Raw genomic sequence first — 19783 nt, 5'->3', positions numbered from 1 at the left:
GGTCAGGGAAGTACACATCTCTCCTTGGGTGGCAGCAAGTGTCCTTAGGTTTTAGGTTTCACTTCTAGTGCAGGCAGAGATGACCAAGACCATGGATCCTGGTTGTTGTTTCCTGTGCAGCTCCCCAGCCCCTCGCCCATAGCCCTGTCTGTCAGAATCCTGTCAGCAGCAGAGTAAGATGATCTGCCAAAGACTCCATCCAAGGAAACGTAGGACAGAAAGTGCTCTACAAGGCAGAAGATGTTAGCACACTTTCAGGTGCAACTACAGTTCTCCAGGCCCGTAAAGTTCTCTGCAGAGTTATTGGTGTATGATTAATTAGTGTAGGAAATTGCTGTGTGTTTCCTTTGCTATTGACTAGGTCAATTTTCCCAAAAGCCTAAAATTGTTGATTGTGTTTTTGTAAGTGAATGGGGTATACTTAATTTAAAGATGCATGGAGGGGGCAGGTAGGTTAGTAAACACTCCCCAAATGCAAAACCAATGAAGGGAATGAAAAACTAATTCATTGCTTCCAGTCAAAGCTGATTTTATTTTTCAATCTCCCCTCTATGTCTTTTGTTGTGGCTTCCTAAGTTCCCTTTCTCTTAGACCACTATGCTCACACTAGGAACCAATCCACCCTCGAGGAAGTTAGTTCATTTTACGTAGACGGTATTTTGTGGTTTTTTTTGTTTGTTTTTGTTTGTTTGTTTTTTTTAAGGGTTATATTTAGGGGCTGTCTACATATTTAAGGGGGAGAAGTCTACTTGGCTCCTCTTTTGTAAAGCTTTTTTAACTGTTGCCTGTAGCTCTTTCTTACTGTGTACAATCTATGTTATTTGTTTGTTTTTCTCTTCCCACCCTAGAAGTTTCCTTTGAAAATTTTATTTTTAAATTCTGCTTTTAGGTAGAGGTTTTTATTTTACTAAACCAACTCCGTTTGCTTTTCATCTAGAAATTTCTATCAGTTGATCTGTACAGAATTCTTTACTGGTCCCAGTGCTACTAAAAATCTGTTCCTTTAAAAAATATATTTTCTGCCATTTTTAGTGATTTGGGGTATGAGGAGATGTGATTGTTAATTCACCATATTAACTTAAATCTATTTTACTATTTTTTGTGTTTTATTTGTTTCTTAAAAACAGTTTCTTGTTCATTTTATAAAGTGATGCACACCATCTATAGAAAATTTGGAAAATACGGTCAAGCAAGATGAATAACAGTTTTTTTAAAAGACAATGTATGTTTTCATAAGTATCAACTATATTCAATTCTGTAATAAGGTTCCTTCAGTAAAGGAAAAAATATTTACATCTTAATTTCAGTAAAGCCATTGTAGACTAAGGCAAAAATCTCTGAGTTCCAGCCTTATAAATGAAAAACACCTTGGTACTCTTGATACTGAATTCTAATCACTGCAAAAGATAGTTTTAAGGTCTATTAAAAAGGTAAGATTAGATGAGCTAAGTTTGTGTTTGGCTGCATGTAATAGGAAATTAGGAGTTGTTTTGCTTCTCATTAAGAGACGTGGTCCAACCCTGACAGGGTGGCCACATGATACCCCTTAGCATGGACCCAGCCACATTCGATCTTCTGTCTGTGCCATTCTTCCTGTGGCCAACATCCTTGTTTGTACAAGATGCCTGGCAACTCCAGGCATTCATCCATGTGCTGTCATGAGTGTATATCAGCTGACCTTGTCTTTTTGGTCAGGAAAGCCTTAGCTTTTCTCGAAGCACTCTTGCAAAATTACACTTAAACTTCATTGACCACTCATGTCACATGATCATTCTTAGCTGCAAAAGAGCCTGGACATCAAATTCTTTGGTTTAACATCTAACTCCCTGGAACAAATCCAAGATATTGTTAAGAAAAATGGTGTTTGTGGCAGGCAATAGAAGTGTTTGCCACAGAGGCCAGTGTCACAGGGCATTTAGGTGGCTCACAGTAAAGATCCCTGAAGGGCTAGATGCAATTTTCTGGGTCCAGGCAGACATAACTTCATAGATTGCCACACATATCTAAATATGTACACATAGCAAGTATTTGCGTGAATAAGAATGGTACTTTATTTCTCTATTTAGCCAGATGATGCTTCTCTCAACAGTACTACCCTTTCAGATGGGTCCCAGGATGAAGAAGGGACTTTTGCAGTTCCCAGGAGTGGCTCTATGGTAAGTCATCGCATGTCAAGACAATTGCATATCAGGGCAAAGTATAGGTTCAAGGCAAGAAGAAGCAATTTCTTCAAAATAGATAAGAAAAACTTGAATTAAGATTGCAAGGAAACCACAGCTGCCAATAGACTCATCAACCTGGTAACGATTAGAAAGGAGGAGACTCAAAACTGAGGGATGAGTAGGTCTCAGTTTAAAAGAGGACTTCATAAATTAATGCCACTGCAGCCAGAAACCAAAGGATGTTCTTTATATGTATCACGCAGGGAGGAATTTGTTAACTTTGTTCCTCTTGGCTGAATTCACACACATGATCTGGCCTAACTCTCTGCCATCTTATTCCAGAAGTCCTTCTACCTGCAGGATAAATTAAAACCCCTCATCCTGATATCTAAGGATTTCTACTATTGTCTACATTTCCAGCCTTAGCTCTTGGGACTGATCCATGGAAACCCTCCACTTCATACAAAGTAACTCACTTGGCCTTGAGTAACAGAACCTATACTTTGCTTTATTAAAAACACTTGTCATTCCCTCTCTCCCCACCTCCACTGGGAATCCTCATGTGGTGTCTCTGTGCAGGTGCTCTGGCAGGGATGATATAATGGACCAGAAGAAGTGAGAGACCCTGTTAGATTAGGTAGTGGTTCTCTAATGGCAAGTTGATAGGCAGCAACAGATGGCACTTCAGACAGGCAGATGGGGGGGGGGGGCACATTCAGATGTCCCTGTGGAGTAGTGGCTTCTCCTCTGTTGTCCATTTTGAAGCACAGGATAGTAGACATTCGCGTGCGTGACACACTCCCAGGATATCCCCATTGTTCAGGGGCATAACGTAATTAGCCCCATGTAAATGAGCTTTTCTGTTGTGTTTTTAGATTTTTGTTTATGGAGATGTTTTGTTGCACAGTGATACATATAAGAAACATAAAACAATGTGAGTAACTTCGGTCAATGAGTAGTAACCTAGCAATAGTACTACAGGTGTTGGCACAGATAGGCTAAGGGTTACCCACAATGTCTGACCTATTGGCTATAAATTCAGCCCTTATTGCCCATATAAGACCATGCATTGGAATGCAAATGAGTATGTCTCAAATAATAAAATCCAATTCACCTTCCTGGTTAATGAAAATAAGTCATTCACAAACTCTGGTAAGTACTGGAAGTGAGCAGTTACCTGCTATAGACCTTACACTGTTGTGCTGTGCCCCTGTGACTGGGGATTCCTGCTCTAGGTTCTTGCTTAGGATACTTTATTTTGTCTCAGCTGATGGTACCCATGTGTCTAAGACCTAAGTGTTAGCCTCCACTCTACCTACCCTCCCGCTGTTACTGAAACCCGTGGATTTTATCATGTAAATAGAATATTTCTACTCTTTTCCTACAACTATTTCCTTAGTATTGAAACTCATCATCTTTCTATATTGCTGAAGTAGCCCCTAAGTGATCTCCCAGACTTTAGCTTATACCCCTCCAATTTATCTTTCCCACAGCTACAAGTTTTGCTTAATGCCCACAGTGGTTCCCCCACACCTTCTAGTTCAGGGGTGCCAAAACTGCGGCCCGTGGGCAAACTGCGGTCCGCAATCCATTGTTAATTGGCCCGCAGCAAATTCCAAAAATATATTTAGTTTACTTAAATAAACCAGATGAGGCAATACATACTTCACCTCGAGTGAGTGGCCCGGCTGTTTGTGTATTTTACCGCATATGGCCCTTGGTAAAGAACGTTGAAAAAAGTTTGGACACCCCTGTTCTAGTTAATGCAAAAGCTCCTGACATGTCTGACCCCTCATCTGCCTCTCTAGCTGACTTTACCAACCCCGGCATTTTGTATAAACCAGCAACAAAGGACTGAATATCGTGCCAGGCACACACCAAGCAAAAACTGAACAGGGATGTTTGCACAATTGAGTTGCTACAGCAGAGATAGTTGGATAGGCCTTGTTTTTTTTGTTTTGTTTTTTTTTTTTAATTAGTTTCAGGTGTACAAAACAAAATAATGATTAGACATTTACACACATCACAAAGTGATAACCCCAGCAAATCTATTGCCCCTCTGACATCGTACATAGCTATTACAGTACCATTTGGCTATACTCCCTATGCTGTACTTTACATCCCGTGACTATATTCATATATATGTATATACATATATGTATAATAGTAGACATTAAATATTATTCTATATTAGTTTCAGCACAGTGGTTAGGCATTTATATAATTTATGAAGTGATCTTCCCAATAAGTCTTGTATCCATCTGACATTTTACATTATTTTTTACATCATTTACCTGAGTTTTTATGTTATTGACTATATTCCCCATACTGTATTTCACATCCCCATGACTATTTTATGACTGCCCATTTATACTGCCTAATCCCTTCATCTTTCTCACCCACCCCCAATCCCCTCTCATCTAGCAACCATCAGTTTGTTCTTTGTATCTATGAGCCTATTTCTTTTTTGTTTGTTTATTCTGTTCTTTAGATTCCACATATAAGTGAGATCATATGTTATTTGTCTTTCTCAGTCTAATTTATTTCACTTACTATAATACTCTCTAGGTACATCCATGTTGTTGCAAATGGTAAGATTTCTTTTTTTTTTTTTTATGGCAGAGTAATATGGCATTGAATAAATTTACCATGATTTCTTTATCCAATCATCTATGGATGGGTATTTCATTGTTTCCATATCTTGGCTATAGTGAATAGCGCTGTGGTAAACATAGGGGTGCATATATTTTTTCGAATTAAGAGTTTTGGATTTCTTTGGATAAATACCCAGGAGTATAATTGCTGGGTCATAAGGTAGTTCTATTTTTAATTTTTTGAGGAATCTCCATACTATTTTCCATAGCGGCTGCAACAATTCGAAATCCCACTAAGTGCACGAGGGATTGTTTTTCTCTACATCCTTGCCGGCACTTGTTTGTTGATTTAGTGATGAAGGCCATTCTGACAGGAGTGAGGTGGTATCTCGTTGTTTTAATTTGCATTTCTCTGATGATTAGTGATGTTGAATATCTTTTCATGTATCTATTGACCATCTGTATGTCCTCTTGGGAGAGATGTCTGTTCAGGTCCTCTGCCCATTTTTTAATTGGATTGTTTGTTTTTCTGGTGTTTTTTAAAATAAATTTTGGATATTAACCCCTCATCAGCTGTATCATTGGCAAATATCTTCTCCCATTCAGTAGGATGTCTTTTCATTTTGTTGATGGTTTCCATTGCTATGAAAAACTTTCTCAGTTTGATGTAGTCCCATTTGTTTATTCTTTCTTTTGTTTCCCTTGCCCAAGGAAATATATCAGTAAAAGTATTAATAAGGGTAATGTCTGAGAGTTTACTTCCTATATTTTTTTAAGAGGTTTATGGTTTCAGATCTTACATTTAAGTCTTTAATCAATTTTGAGTTTATTCTTGTATATGGTATAAGAAGGTGGTCTAGTTTCTTTCTTTTACATGTATCTGTCCAGTTTTCCCAGCACCATTTATTGAACAGATTGTCTTTACCCCACTGCATATTTTTGCTTTCTTTGTCATAGATTAAATAACCATATAGACGTGGATTTATTTCTGTGTTCTCTATTCTGTTCCATTGATCAATGTGTCTATTTTTATGCCAATACCATGCTGTTTTGATTACTAAGGCCTTGTAGTATAATCTGATATCAGGTAACATGATATCTCCAACTTCGTTCTTCTTTCTCAGGATTGCCGTGGTTATTCGAGATCTTTTATGGTTCTGTAAAAACTTTAGGATTATTTGTTCTAGTTCTGTGAAAAATGCCATTGCTATTTTAATAAGGATTGCATTGAATTTATATATTGCTTTGGATAATATGGACATTTTAACTATATTAATTCTTCCTATCATGAGCATGGTATATGTTTTCAGTTATTTATATCTTCTTTAATTTCTTTCTTCAATGTCTTATAATTTTCTAAGGACAGGTCTTTTACTTCCTTCGTTAAATTTATTCCTAAGAATTTTATTTTTTTGATACAATTGTAAATGGGATTGTTTTCTTAATTTCTCTGATAGACATTATTAATGTATGAAAATGCAACTGATTTCTGAATATCAATTTTGTATCCTGCTACTTTACAAAATTCATTTATTCTAATAGTTTTTTTGGTGGAATCTTTGGGGTTCTCTAGGATAGCACTTGTTTTTGAAGCTTTTCCATAGCATTTGACTACAATTTTGCTTCTGATAAGAGTGATGCTAGTCATGTTTTTTCATTTCTTCATTCTTTGCTGTTAGCTTCTCCAAATCATTGGTTCATTGATTCATTCATCCATTCATTCATTCAACAAATACTTACTGAGCACACATTGTCTGCCAATAAGATTCCTAAAAATTTGACAGTGTAAGAGAAAGAAAATGATCTCGTGTGGCAATTATAGATAGAACTTCCTGGGGTAAGTTAATCACTCAGATTTTTGTTTTGTTTTCATTTTTTCTGAAAACTGATTGAATGCTGATAATGACATAAATAAAAATCTCAGCAAAAAATTTTTTAAAAAAATCTCATTGGCACCAGTCTCCAATATGCCTTACTTTAGTTTATTAGTCAGAATATCTTTACTTAGAAATAGTAAGCAAATTGGTTAGTTGATAGAGTAGCCCACAGACACCAACTTAACCCTTAATGGACCTGCACTGAAAATCATTCTGGGACATCTTACCACAAGGTAAACACATTTTGATTTTCCTACTTCTTGCTTATAAGAAGCCACAGGCACCCCAGTTTGACTCCCTAGTCTCTTCTTGATCGTGGTATTTCCAGTAATTCAGTGAAGTGGTGACAAGGGCTACAGTGGACCTGTACATGATGCCTGAAGAGGTAAATCTCACCTGTGAAGATAAATTCCCTGGGACATTTTACTGTCATCTTCAAGACTACAGAGACTCCCAATAACTTACCATATTAGAAATTTATGTTATGCGATGGTATAAAGTAGGCAACCTAACTTTATCTTTTCCAAAAGGATAACCTTGGCTTCACCAATACCTTTTTTCAGTCTTTCCTGTTTTCCACAAATGCATCTTTATGATAAGTGAAATCTCTCTATAATACAGGGTTTAAATTACTATGACTCTGTATCTGATTATTGAATCTGTCACTATAAATTCATGATCTGATTGTTCTGCATCAAAATGTTCTTCCCTCTTCTCAGAAATTTCCACTTTTAAATGAAATTAGAGAAGACTTATTACTACCCATTAAAAAAAGCTTGTTAGGACTCCACAAAGTATTTCATTGAATTTAAAGATTAAAGCCAGGGGAAGAATTCACATCTTAAATACTGCCTTCTCATTGAGAAACAATGATTGCGTTTTTTTCATTTATCTAATATCATTTATCCTTCAATAAAACTTCATAATTTTCTTATATTTTTTCCTTACACATCTTTTCACTGGTTAATTACTGGGAATTTAATGGTTTTTCACTGGTGTTTTAAATGTAGGGTTTTTTCATTATATCTTCCTTTCTGAGAATTCTTTTTTACTTCTAAGAGTTTTTTATTTGATTTTATACTTGGTGCAGATATCATCTGAAATACTGATTTTTAATTACCCAATCTTTAAAATAGTTATTCATCTTATTTCTTTTCCTTGTCTTATTGACTGACCATAATCACCGTAATATTGAATAATAATTATGGGGACCTTTTGATAAGTTTTTGGTTTTCTCATGAATTCTTCTAAGTTTCATCATTAAGTTGAGTATTTGTTCTAGGTTAATGAGCCTCGTACTTACTTTATCAGGAATGGAAGTTGAATTATATTAAATGATTGTTCATCATCTATTAAAATGAATATATTGTTTTTCTCCTTTAAACAATTACTTTAAGAATTACATTGATACGTTTTCCTTTCTTTTTTTAAATTAAAGTTTATTGGAATGACAATGGTTAGTAAAGTTACATAGATTTCAGGTGTACAATTCTGTAATACCTCATCTATATATCACATTATGTGTTCTCCACCTTGAGTCAGTTCTCCTTCCATCACCATATATTTAGGTTTTTCTAATATTGACTATAATTTTGTTACTTAGATAAAACTTACTTGTTGTGTTATATTATTCATTTATTACACTACAAAATATGATTTACTACTGTTTTAGCATTTTTAACCACTAATCTAATAGGTGGGGATAGTGTATGTATGTCACACACACGCACATGCGCGCGCACGCGCACACACACAGAAGGTGCCAAAAATGTATACACATTTTAAGAAAGGAAAAATCTGTTAAAATTACACTGATGGTAACCACTTTGAGCATCTCTCGTAATTGCAGAAGTCAAATGTGACTTGTAGTCATCTTTTGTTATCAGTATATATTGAGTATTATAATACAATTTTAATACAGTTTTCTTTTCTTAAAATGTGTATACACTTGTTTGGCACCCTCTGTATATACACAAATTTATTTAGGTGTATAATTTTTAGGTTTTCAGTGAAGCTAGCTATTACTCCTTTTTTGTTCCTAACGTTTATGTCTATTGTCTCGTTCAGAACTGTAAATAATTGCCTATATCAGCAATATTTTTAAGAAGTCACTACCTTTAATTAATGAAGCCTACTTTTTCTATTGTAGTAATTCATTTAATCCTTATTAATTTTTTCATTCATTCTTGGGTATACTTGGATAGTTTTTTTCTAGTTTCTTGGATTATAAACATATTTCATTTATTTATAACCTTTCTTATTTGCATTTAAGTTTAAAAATTAATCTTTCAGTAATGCTTTAACTATTCTCATGGATTTTTGGAATTTAATGGTCTCGTGGTCTTTAACATTTAGTTTATAATTTCATATGTGATTTAATTCTTAATCCAAGATGTCATTGGAATGCCTTTGTAAATTCACATTTAGATAGATTTTGTGATTGTTATTATATTTTTTATTTCAAAATTGATTGCATATTTGTCATAGAATGGCTTATCTAAGCTCATCTTTGGGGAATTTGGCACAGTGGTTGTAAGATGTGGATTTATCAGTTCTGATGCAAGTGCAGAAGAGAAGGAGCAGGAAGCTTATTATCTGTATTGACTCAAGCACAGGCAGCTTTAGTACATAGAGTTCTAACACATAGAGTCAAACCATGAGCAAAAACTAAGCAGCCAGTCAGGAAGGTCAGAAATATCTCCTGAGTCAGTGAATTTCTGACTGTTTGCTGTGGAAAATGTTTGGTATGGTGTTTCTTTAATGTGAAGGGAATATCAGATAGTCAAAGTCTAGGTTTCAAAATTTTTTATTAAATTTATTTGGGGTGACATTGGTTAGTAAAATTATATAGGTCTCAAGTGTACAATTCTATAGTACATCATCTATATATTGTATTGTGTGTTCACTACCCTGAGTCAGTTATCCTCCCATCACCATATGTTTAACCCTCTTAACCCTCTTCTACCATGGCTTCCCCCCTTACCCTCTGATAACCACTAAGCTGTTGTCTGTGTTTATGAGTTTTTGTTTCTTTGTTTGTCTTTTTTTAATGTATTGGGGTGACAATTATTAGTAAAATTACATAGATTTCAGGTGTACAATTCTGTATTACATCATCTATAAATCCCATTGTGTGTTCATCACCCAGAGTCAGTTCTCCTTCCACCACCATCTTTGTTTGTCTTGATCCTTTATTGCTTTCAATTTTATATCCCACATATCAGTGAAGTCACATGGTTCTCAACTTTTTCTGTCTCACTTATTTCACTTAGCATGATAAACTCAAGATCCATCCACATTGTCACAAATGTCAGTATTTCATCTTTTCTTATGGTCGAGTAATACTCCATTGTCTATGTCAATATGTACCACATCTTTGTTCAGTCATCTATCGAAGGACACTTTGATTGTTTCCATGGCTTGGACAATGTGAATAAAGCTGCAATGAACATTAGAGCAAATATCCTTAATGGGTAAATATTTTCAGATTTGGAATTTAAACTAATAATCTCCCATACTCGATTTTTCAATCCCAGTGCAGTATGATTTTAGCAGCAGAGCAAGTTTTGGTAGCAAGAAAATGTTGCCTTACTTTATCATTTGAAGCCCCAATGTGAAACTCTTGTGGTTGGGCACATAAGGAAATAATAGGATCTATTATGGACAAGCCATGGGAGTTTATTTTAAATGGGAGTGGTATTTATGCTTGAAATACATTAAATTCATTAGTATTTTTTAAATTATGATAATGTTAATATGTTTAATGGGTGAATAGATGTTTTAAAACTATGAATAACAAGCACCTAGCCTTTTCACTCAATCTATTTCAAAATTCAAGGTCCATTTATTGGCAGGCTGATCCTTTTCCATTTTCACCATGTCTTTCCCCAGATTTAACACATGAATGGTCTTTTGTTTATTTTGTTCTGTTTTGTTTTAACCCTTATGAGTCTAAATATCAACTCCTCTACATGACTTTAAAAGCCTTCCATAATTTGAGCAGACCCTCTTGACTATTGTATTTCTCGTATTTTATTAACATCTTGCCTCAATTGCTGGCTAACCAGCCTCTCCGTAATCCCTTGTAGCTGAAATGCTTCAGATATTTCCATATCTGAAATTTATACTACTATGTTTGGGTTGAATGCTTTTGCCCACCTCTCTCTGCCTTTATAAGTCCTTTTCCTCATTCCTTGCATTCCAGCACAAGTTCAGCCACCTCTCCAGTAAAACGTTCTGGGCTGCACCTCTTTCCTTTCCATTACTCTCCAATACACACTTATAGTTGTATTATAGAAATTCTCTCTTAACAGTGACTTGATTGTATTTTAATAATGTTCCATAAATGTTACTCTGTTCTGTCTCATTATAAATAGGCAAGAACAGGGATCACAGTTTAAACTTCTGCTTCTCGAAGAAAGTCCACGAATAATTTACAAAGAGCAGGCACTCATTTTGTACAATAGGCTAACTTCTCCACTTTACAGATTAAGAAATTAACGTTTTAATAGGTTAAAGCATCCCATCCCATCAGCTGCAAGCTCTACGTAAATGTCTCTCAATTTTAACGAGTGTTCTCTCCCATAGGTGAGGTATTTTAAAGTTTAATAAAACATTTCTTTTTCAGAAAACTTAAGGAAACCACTGAAAAGTGGTCCACATTTTTCTAAAGATTTTAGTGCATGCATAAATCTTTATTCTGTAATGTTAGGTTTTAGAGCCACCAAAAATCTGACTGACAATGAATTGTGTGGCCCTAGACCTTTTTGTGTCTTTTCTCTCTTCCACCAATTATGTATTTGGGCATCTACATTTTAACAATTGGCTATATATTCAGATGCTGTTTATGCAGTAAGTGTATCATGTCCTTTGAAATAAAATAGGGAAAAAAAACACAGGCTCAGAATTTGAGGCTCCCTTGTGTAATTTGTAGCACTATAAAGCTTCTTTCATGAAGCAGGTGTTCAGTTATCGCTAAATAAATATGAGAATAAAAGAAACAACATCAGGCTCTGGGGAAAAAAAGAATAGACTTTATCTGAAGAGCATATAAAAGATTCTTGATGAAATAGCAGATTTTCACCCTCATACATATTCACAGATGATAACTCCCACATTAAAATTTATATTGATAGAAATGGTAGAATTTGTGTATAAATTTTTTTATTAGTACATTGAACCTAGGCAGTAACTCGCTTCACAAGGCTCTACAAAGATACGTATTCAATTTCTGATAGTATTACAGGGGAGTGCAATGCTTTGGTAGGATCTCAGTGAAGAAAGTAGCAAATTTATTAAGAGGGTAAACTGAACTAGAAAACGTAATTTTTTGGTATTTATCAGTCTGTATTTTGTAATGAAGGAATTAACATGTTAACAAATTAGTAATAGCTAACCCTCGTATAGTACTACATACCAGATATTATTTCATGTGATTTATATAGGATAATTCATTTAAAATTCACAATAACTCTTTGAAATATGTTCTGTTATCATCATTTTATAGATTAGGGGCCTAAGCAATAAAGAGTTCTAGTGACTTGCTTGAAGTCACATAGTAAGTGGCAAAGCTGGGATTAAAGTTCAAGCACTCTGGCGCTGACATCCCTGTTAGTAACCACCTAGCTATGTCATGACTTAGAGTTTATGACCAAAATGTGTGACCAAGCGCTTCAAGAATAACAAATACTATAATTGTCAAACTATGTGACATCAAACGTTGTAATTTCTATATGTTAAGCGCTAAGAAGACACAGTCATTTTGACCTTGACTTAGTTCTTTGGTAAACGTGTGTGAGCTGTACAGGTCTGAACAAAATGAAGAAACAAAGGAAATCAGATGCAGGCTCTTTATGACATAAAGAATTGCTTTTTGTGAAAAGAATTCTTGTATACTGCAGAACATAAATCAGATTGAAATGCAGGGTAGATTGTATTTATGGTAAATGTTTTGTGTTCATTTTTCCTTGTTTCACAGTCTATTCTTGAGACTATTCCCGATATACCAGTTCATTCCAATGGATCAGCAAGCCCTGGACGGCCAGTTCAGAATTCAGTGAGTGGTGAGTAACACAACCTCCTATTGATATGACCAATATCAATAGGCTGTGTCTTCTTGCTTTTGTGCTGGCACCCAATACAGTTAGCAATGAATTTCTAAAAGCAGAGTAAGTGTGTTTTTCTCCCCATTTTTATTCTACCACCCCAGCATGTACTTCTCCCACCTCCAAACACCCCCGTTCTCTCACACCAGACAAAATTGATTGTGTCAAACGGGTAGCGGATTCTTTTCCTCCTTCATTACCACCGTATCATTTAGAAACTACTCACTTGGGTAGTATCTTTGATTTGGGGCCTCTTTCACAGGTAAGCTGGATCTGTTTAACAGTTGCAAGCAGGCCAAGAAGTAGGCAGCTTTCAAGAATCCCTAATTATCCTTCTCTAACAACAGCAACATTGGGTCTAGATGGACTTAATTTTAATATCATGAGAATATATAGAACTATCCCATTTTTGGACCTTCCTCTGGTAATCCTCAATGCCTTTCATGAGACATAAAAATTAAAATTGAAAACATCAGATTAAATAGAAAGTTTGTTTGGATAGCAATGATAGAAATTTGTTCATATGGAAGTCTAATGACACTGCATTACTGTTTAACTGAAATCATTCTGGGTGAATCTTATGCTTTTCCCTGGATGTGAACATTTTAATGTGTTTACGGAATAACATGTAAATATTTTGTGCTTATTTTACAGTAAATTGTATTGATTCATTAAATGGCATATTGAGTTTTTTACATCCTTTGTTTCTTAGATGATGATTATCTGGAAAAGAACATTCCACCAGACGCTGAAGAGCTATCCTTTGAAGTATCTTATTCAGAAATGGTTACAGTCGCTCCAAAAAGAAATAAATTTAAGAAGTCAGATTTTAAGAAAGAAGACTATGTTTTAACTGTAAGTAAAATCTTTCATAATTATTCCATAGCTTCCTGTGACTTCTCCATGGTGCAAACTAAGATTTTTTTTTTCAGTTTATTTGTGTGTGCCCAAGGGGATGGGGAGATGCCCCGCATCAGTGTGGTGTAACACTGGGAGCACCACTTGTTTGTACATGCATAGCCTGCCTGGCAGCCCCGGGTGCTTGAATACTGTTTTATAAATGAAATAGGATTTCCAGCTGGCTTGTGTGCTTTCATGCACTTTATATCCTTACTTTACTTATATGTTAATACAGAGTCTAACTGTATACCTACTTGTGCCTCTAGAAGCACATATCAGCATGGGGTATTGCAGAACAAGTCATAACAAGTAAGAGCTTACAGGACAGACTAAAAATTCATCAAAGATAAGTTCAAGAATTATAATATTATGGGATGGGCAAGTAGTACTACATACTTCATTATCCTGAAAGCCTCATTTTATTTATTTATGTGTGTGTGTGTGTGTATGTGTGTGTGTGTGTGGTGTGTGTATTATATATATTATATATATATTATATATGTATTATATACATATATAATATATATTATATTATATATTATATATATATATTATATTATAATATATATAATATATTATATACATATATATATATATATATATATATATATATATATATATATATATATATATTCAGGAAACTATATCCTGATAAGTCCAATACAGAAACTATGGTACATTGATTTGTTTGCTACTCAATAAATGCATTTGTGGAGTTCATGATGTGGAGCCCTGAATGTTCTGTGCTAATCAGGGCTGACAGCATGATGAGCAGGGCTCACATAGTTTCAGAGCTAAAGGAATGAGTCATCTAGAAACAGGCGTCTTTGCCAAGTGGCCTAGACCATTCCCAGATTAATACCCTATAATGGAGAGGAGGAAGAGGACGGGGTGAGAACTGTAAGACTCACTGAGTACTTTCTATAGGCCCCATGCCTCACTAGGTATTCAGTTGCAATCATACCTGTGATTGCTCCCATTTTGAAGCTAAGGCAACTGAGGCCCAAAGAAGCTAAGGAACATACCCAACACCCCACAGCTAGTAGATGGCAGAAAATGGATTTAAATCTATGTGTGTCAAACTCCGAAACCCCTCCCGGTTCCTGAACAGTCTCTATTCTGGAGGGCACAGTGGCATTCTGGGGCAAAGATGGAATCCAGCAGGCCTGGTTTTGGGGGAGCACCTCCAAATCTTTAGAGAGAGTTGTGCAAGAGAGGATGCTGACCCCCAGTTCCCTCATTCAAGTTGTCCATCTCCTTCTGAAGTTTGGTTCACTGGGGTGCAGGCCAGTTTTACATGGAGAATTTTGCATGGGGTTTAGCACATGGTAAGTGCTCAGGAAATGATTTTGGTTCTTGTTTATATTGCTGTTGTTCTGTGTTACTGCGATGTGGGTCTTAGTCTCAGAAAGAATATAAAATAGCTAAGTGTTTAATAGCACACGGTATGCCCAAACCACATTCTATATTTTGTTGTACTTATAAATATTTGGAGTGCCAAGGAACAATTGTTGAATGAATGAATGGATTGATGGATGGTTTCAAAACCCCAAGGAAGTTATAATTTAGGGAGTCCCTATGGAGAATGTATACTTAAAGCTTTGTGATTTAAATAACTATAGGCTTTTTCTACTTTTGCTTTTTTCTCAATACTGGATTTTCCGAGAGCAAAGTATTTATTATATACTTTATCTATATACTTATATATAATACACATATAATTATATATTAATTATATGTCATACTTATTGTATAAAACTTATATTTTATTTTTACTTATATATTATATAAGAACAATCTCTTGCGTTTAAAAGGTCTTACTTCTTATAGTCTTCACAATATGTCTGGATTGTTGAAGGGTTTTTGGTTGTCGTAGTGTATTTTGCTTTCTAGTGTGGAAATGGAGACAATAATAATATCATTGTCTTTAAAATAATAATAGAATTATTTGGCACTTTCTATGCATTTTTCTTTTTAAAGACTCTTTGGGGTCATCTAAATTAGATTTTTAAGGTGCTGTCTCGGCAAGCGTGTGCAATCACTTTCAATTTGGAAATTACAGTCTTTTAAAGTATGCAGAAGAGAATAAATGATGTCTGGATTAAGGACTAATGGTCCAAAATAAAAAAATATGTCAAAAGCTCTCCTGGGAGTGCCTAGATGGTGTACCTTGTATGTATGTCTCATGTGTGCCCATGGTGCGTACATTTTATGTAATGCCTGGAATGTGCATTGTTGACAATACAGGATTTCCCTTGGAAGAAAGCAGTTTTTACAGTTGTGATGGCAATGGTATAGTATACTCAGAGCACTGTTTTGCATCTAGTTTAGCCTAGTAGTGATTTTCAAACAGTCTAAAAATTGTGTTCATAATCTTTCTATGATGCAGCATGCTCCTCAGATATTTTTGCAAATAGCATGTCTTGCTATAAAGGTTTAGAATGTACAGGTGGTATTTGAATGAAGGTATAATCATTTCCCTTTGCCATAAAAAATAAATATCCTTAATATGTATTTTAGAAATTTATTGTTCAGAAAACCAGATTTGGCTTAACTGAAGCAGGAGATCTGTCTGCTGAAGACATGAAGAAAATCCGCCACCTCTCTCTGATTGAATTGACAGCCTTTTTTGATGCCTTTGGAATTCCACTGAAAAGAAACAAAACAGAGAAAGTAAAAGGACGAGGTAATTAAGAAGACTGATTGCTTCTGATTTTAACAGTTTGACACATTAGAATAAGATAATGCTTTTCTGATTCTTTCTTTTCTTTTTTGACTGTGTTACAATGAAGACAATGGGATTTTTGGAGTTTCACTTACAGTCCTACTGGACAATGACCGCAAGAAAGACCCTGGAGTGAAAGTTCCCCTTGTGTTACAAAAAGTGAGTAGAGTGTAAAGGAGTGGGGAATTAATAGAGCCTCGTACTTACAATTTGTTCTTTGTAAACCTGCTAATGAGTGTTCCTTTAGATATAAGACACTAAAGCCCTATTAGGACTCAGTCCATTGTTGGTTTTCAGTTTTCTTCCATGAATCTCCATGACATCCCACAAGCGCTTGGACCAGTAAGCCTTACTATGATCTTTTGGATCCTGTTGCGTTGTCTGACCATAAGCTTCAGGTGATGGAACAGATGCACCATCACATGGCTTCCTTTGGTTCTATTTGTTTCAAATTTTTTTTTAAAGTTACTTGTGTATATGTATGTATTTGTGTGTGTATTTGATGATTCTGTCTGGGATAAAAGAACCGTTAATTATCAACAATCTGCTTACTGATCACACAAGTATTTGCTGAGATATGTCATAGATTGGGTGTTCCAAAATATGTATGTGTGATCACTTAAGTTAATTTTCCAAACAATGGTTAATAAAGTCTAAAAGTCAGCTTGTTCCGGTGGTTTTTAGATGTGACTGAGAAGATATAATACATTAAGACAAAGAAGAATTTTGGTTTGGGAAATTTTGAAAGTGATATTATCTGAAGTATCATATGCTAATATCTCTCTGACCATCATTGGTGAATGGCTCATTTGCTTTTAACTCTGTTTTTTTATAGCAAAAAGTTTACACCAGTTTACCTAAGTATACATTTATTCAACAGTGACATCCAGTGACACATTAAAACTCCAAGCCCTAAATCTTACTGAATTTTACTGAATTTTAAATTGAGTTTTTAAATGATTATAAAAGTATTGACCTAGGAACCATATACTACGAGTATAAGTACTTACTTTATTCACAGTAATAATCCTATGACTCTATTATCTAAATTTTGCTACTAATGCCTCAAATTGAGTTCCTCTTCAAATCAGGTGACTGATTGGCTTCCAATGGGAGAATGGCAGCGGATGCCAGCAATGTGCCAGTGTGCACAGGGGCCATCTGTAGGGTGCCTCCCCTGCACGGGGCTGTGCCAGTGCCTTCCATTTCCTGTCATGTCTTGTCAGTGCCGAACAGCCCGAGGAGGTTGATGTTATCATCTCTCTTCTACTGACGAGGCAACTGAGGCAAGTAGGGTGAGATAACATACCCGAGAACACACAGCCAGCAAGACATAGATGCGAAAAAGAGCACAGTATATATATTCAAGGCCAAAGTCCATGGTGCCTCTATGATTTCCTTTCCTTCCTTGAATTAGAACCTTTGTCCTCTTGTAAAGAACAGAGTTTGAAGAAAATACATAAAATTCTAAAACTGAGAAGATTCAATACATGAATTTATATTATTATGTACGTGCAAAAACCTAGTGCAGAACTTAGCAAATGGAAGGTGCATAATACATAAATGCTAGTTAAACTAAATCCAGATTTATATCATATTAGCAACTCAATAAATTTTAGCTATTATTACTATTGATGTTAAGTATTCCTCTTTAAGACAGCTTGAGGTATTACTCTTCCATTCCTATCTTTTCTTGTGGACATATTTCTTCCCCCTAAATATCTACTTCTCTCCATACCTACAAGAAGTTCCCTAGTTCCAGGCACCATCGTGTCTTGAAGGGAAAATAGCAGAGACTCTAGATTCTGCTCTTGTGTGAACTTGGGTAAATCATGAATCCCTTCCGCGTCTCGGTCTCCTCAGCAGTAGAATGGGGATACTAATAGTACTTGCCTCATAGGATTATTGTGAAGATTTTAATGAGTTAATAGATGTAAAGTACTGAGAATGGTATCTGACATGCAAAAAGTACATGATCAATGTCAGTTTTTATTGTTATTTTGACACCATTATCATCACCATGACAGTTCATGAGAGCTATAAACCTTTACAATTTCTACCTCCGTGGTCAGATTTTTTAAAAGTTCCTATAGTTTCTTAGCCAGAGTAGTTGCAAATAATGACAGTGATTTTACAGTCTTTTCTTATAGGTCAGTCTGCAGGAAGAGATATAATAATCAGATCTTAAAATAATTAAGTGGCAGCATACTTTAGTTGTGAAGAGCACAAGCTCGAGAGAGTCAGTGCCGTTACTTTTAAGGTTGATCCTGGGAAGGTGATATAACAGCCTAAGGCTCCATTTCCTCGTTTGCAAATCGGAGGGTAATTTAGACCTCATGTGGTGTTGTGAACACTTACTTAGGAATTCAAGTACCAGACATGTACATACATGCGCTTGGTAATTTATTGTTTGTTGTCATCACTATTATTTCAGATGTTTGGAATCATTTATTTTTGTAATGTATCATTGCTTTCTAGTTTTTTGAAAAAGTTGAGGAATCGGGTCTGGAGTCTGAAGGAATTTTTCGACTTTCAGGATGTACTGCCAAAGTCAAGGTACCAAACGTTTTCTATCTTCCTCCTTAGAGATCTAAGCTAGCTAGACCTAGTTCATACAAGTATCAGGTATCTAATCCTTTGTTATTGTTTTTTGATACTGTTACTTGGCCCTCCCTAATATTCGTCAATACCTTTGATTAGATGTTGTTCCGTGGTCCTGAGTTGTATATTCTTTTAAACCAATAAAAATCCAACAACAATGAAATAACACATCATTTCACCATCAAAAACTGCTGCTTGTAGTTAGTTTGTAAAAGTTGAAAAGTTCCATCAGTTTTTTTGGGTTAAACACTTTAGTTTGCTGTGTTCCTCTCAGTCATGGAATTCAGGAAGCCAATGTTATATGAGCCCTTATTTCCAATTATCAGTTGCTTTATACTTAGAAATATTGTTTGGCTCTCCTTTGAATGAAAGTCCTTACAAGAATTTATAGGAATGGCCATAACCACTGTAATACTCACTCAGCTGTTCTAAAACCCAGTTCCATTTAAAGTGGTATTAGTTTCTACCTGACACATGAAGAATTCCTTCCTGCCCTCATATCACTCTTTGGTTGGTGGACATGGAAACATGAGCAGTTTTAAGTGTTGACTCCCTGAAAAAAAAGTCTTAAAGTGAGGGAAAAGTAAATTTGGTTCTGTTTAGAACTATTAAAAGGAAACGTATGAAAGAGGAAAAGCATATCTTCATTAATTCATTTGGTACATGTTTTGGGAAATTCTATTTGTATCAGAAGATTTTGAGTTTTTATATAAAAATCTGAGGAGATGTCTTTCTAAATGGAAACTGAGACTAAATAAGCTGTGTCTGTTGGAAACTCCAGAAAGCAGATGTTGGGATGAAGTTAGGAGCAGAAGAGGCT

General features: G+C 35.3%; 1 protein-coding gene across 13 annotated transcripts in view; it reads left to right on the top strand.

Annotated features, from left to right (window-relative positions):
• Nucleotides 1–19783, top strand: part of ARHGAP28 (Rho GTPase activating protein 28) — a 178347-nt gene that overhangs the window by 122729 nt on the left and 35835 nt on the right. For 10 of the 13 annotated variants that reach the window (XM_019755792.3, XM_019755796.3, XM_019755795.3 and 7 more), the window contains 6 exons: nt 2067–2156; nt 12611–12695; nt 13450–13592; nt 16158–16323; nt 16430–16521; nt 18841–18918. In XM_019755792.3, coding sequence (XP_019611351.2) covers nt 2067–2156; nt 12611–12695; nt 13450–13592; nt 16158–16323; nt 16430–16521; nt 18841–18918 — 654 coding nt within the window. The remainder of the gene's footprint in view (nt 1–2066; nt 2157–12610; nt 12696–13449; nt 13593–16157; nt 16324–16429; nt 16522–18840; nt 18919–19783) is intronic. The other 3 variants (XM_088797906.1, XM_088797908.1, XM_088797909.1) reach the window with 1 other exon arrangement.

Source organism: Rhinolophus sinicus, chromosome 4 (genome assembly GCF_057876585.1).
Source record: "Rhinolophus sinicus isolate RSI-liver-muscle chromosome 4, RSI-T2T, whole genome shotgun sequence".
In the NCBI taxonomy this organism is placed as follows: Eukaryota; Metazoa; Chordata; class Mammalia; order Chiroptera; family Rhinolophidae; genus Rhinolophus; species Rhinolophus sinicus.
Note: the sequence above shows the minus strand (reverse complement) of the source record. Positions and strands in the feature narration are given on the sequence as shown.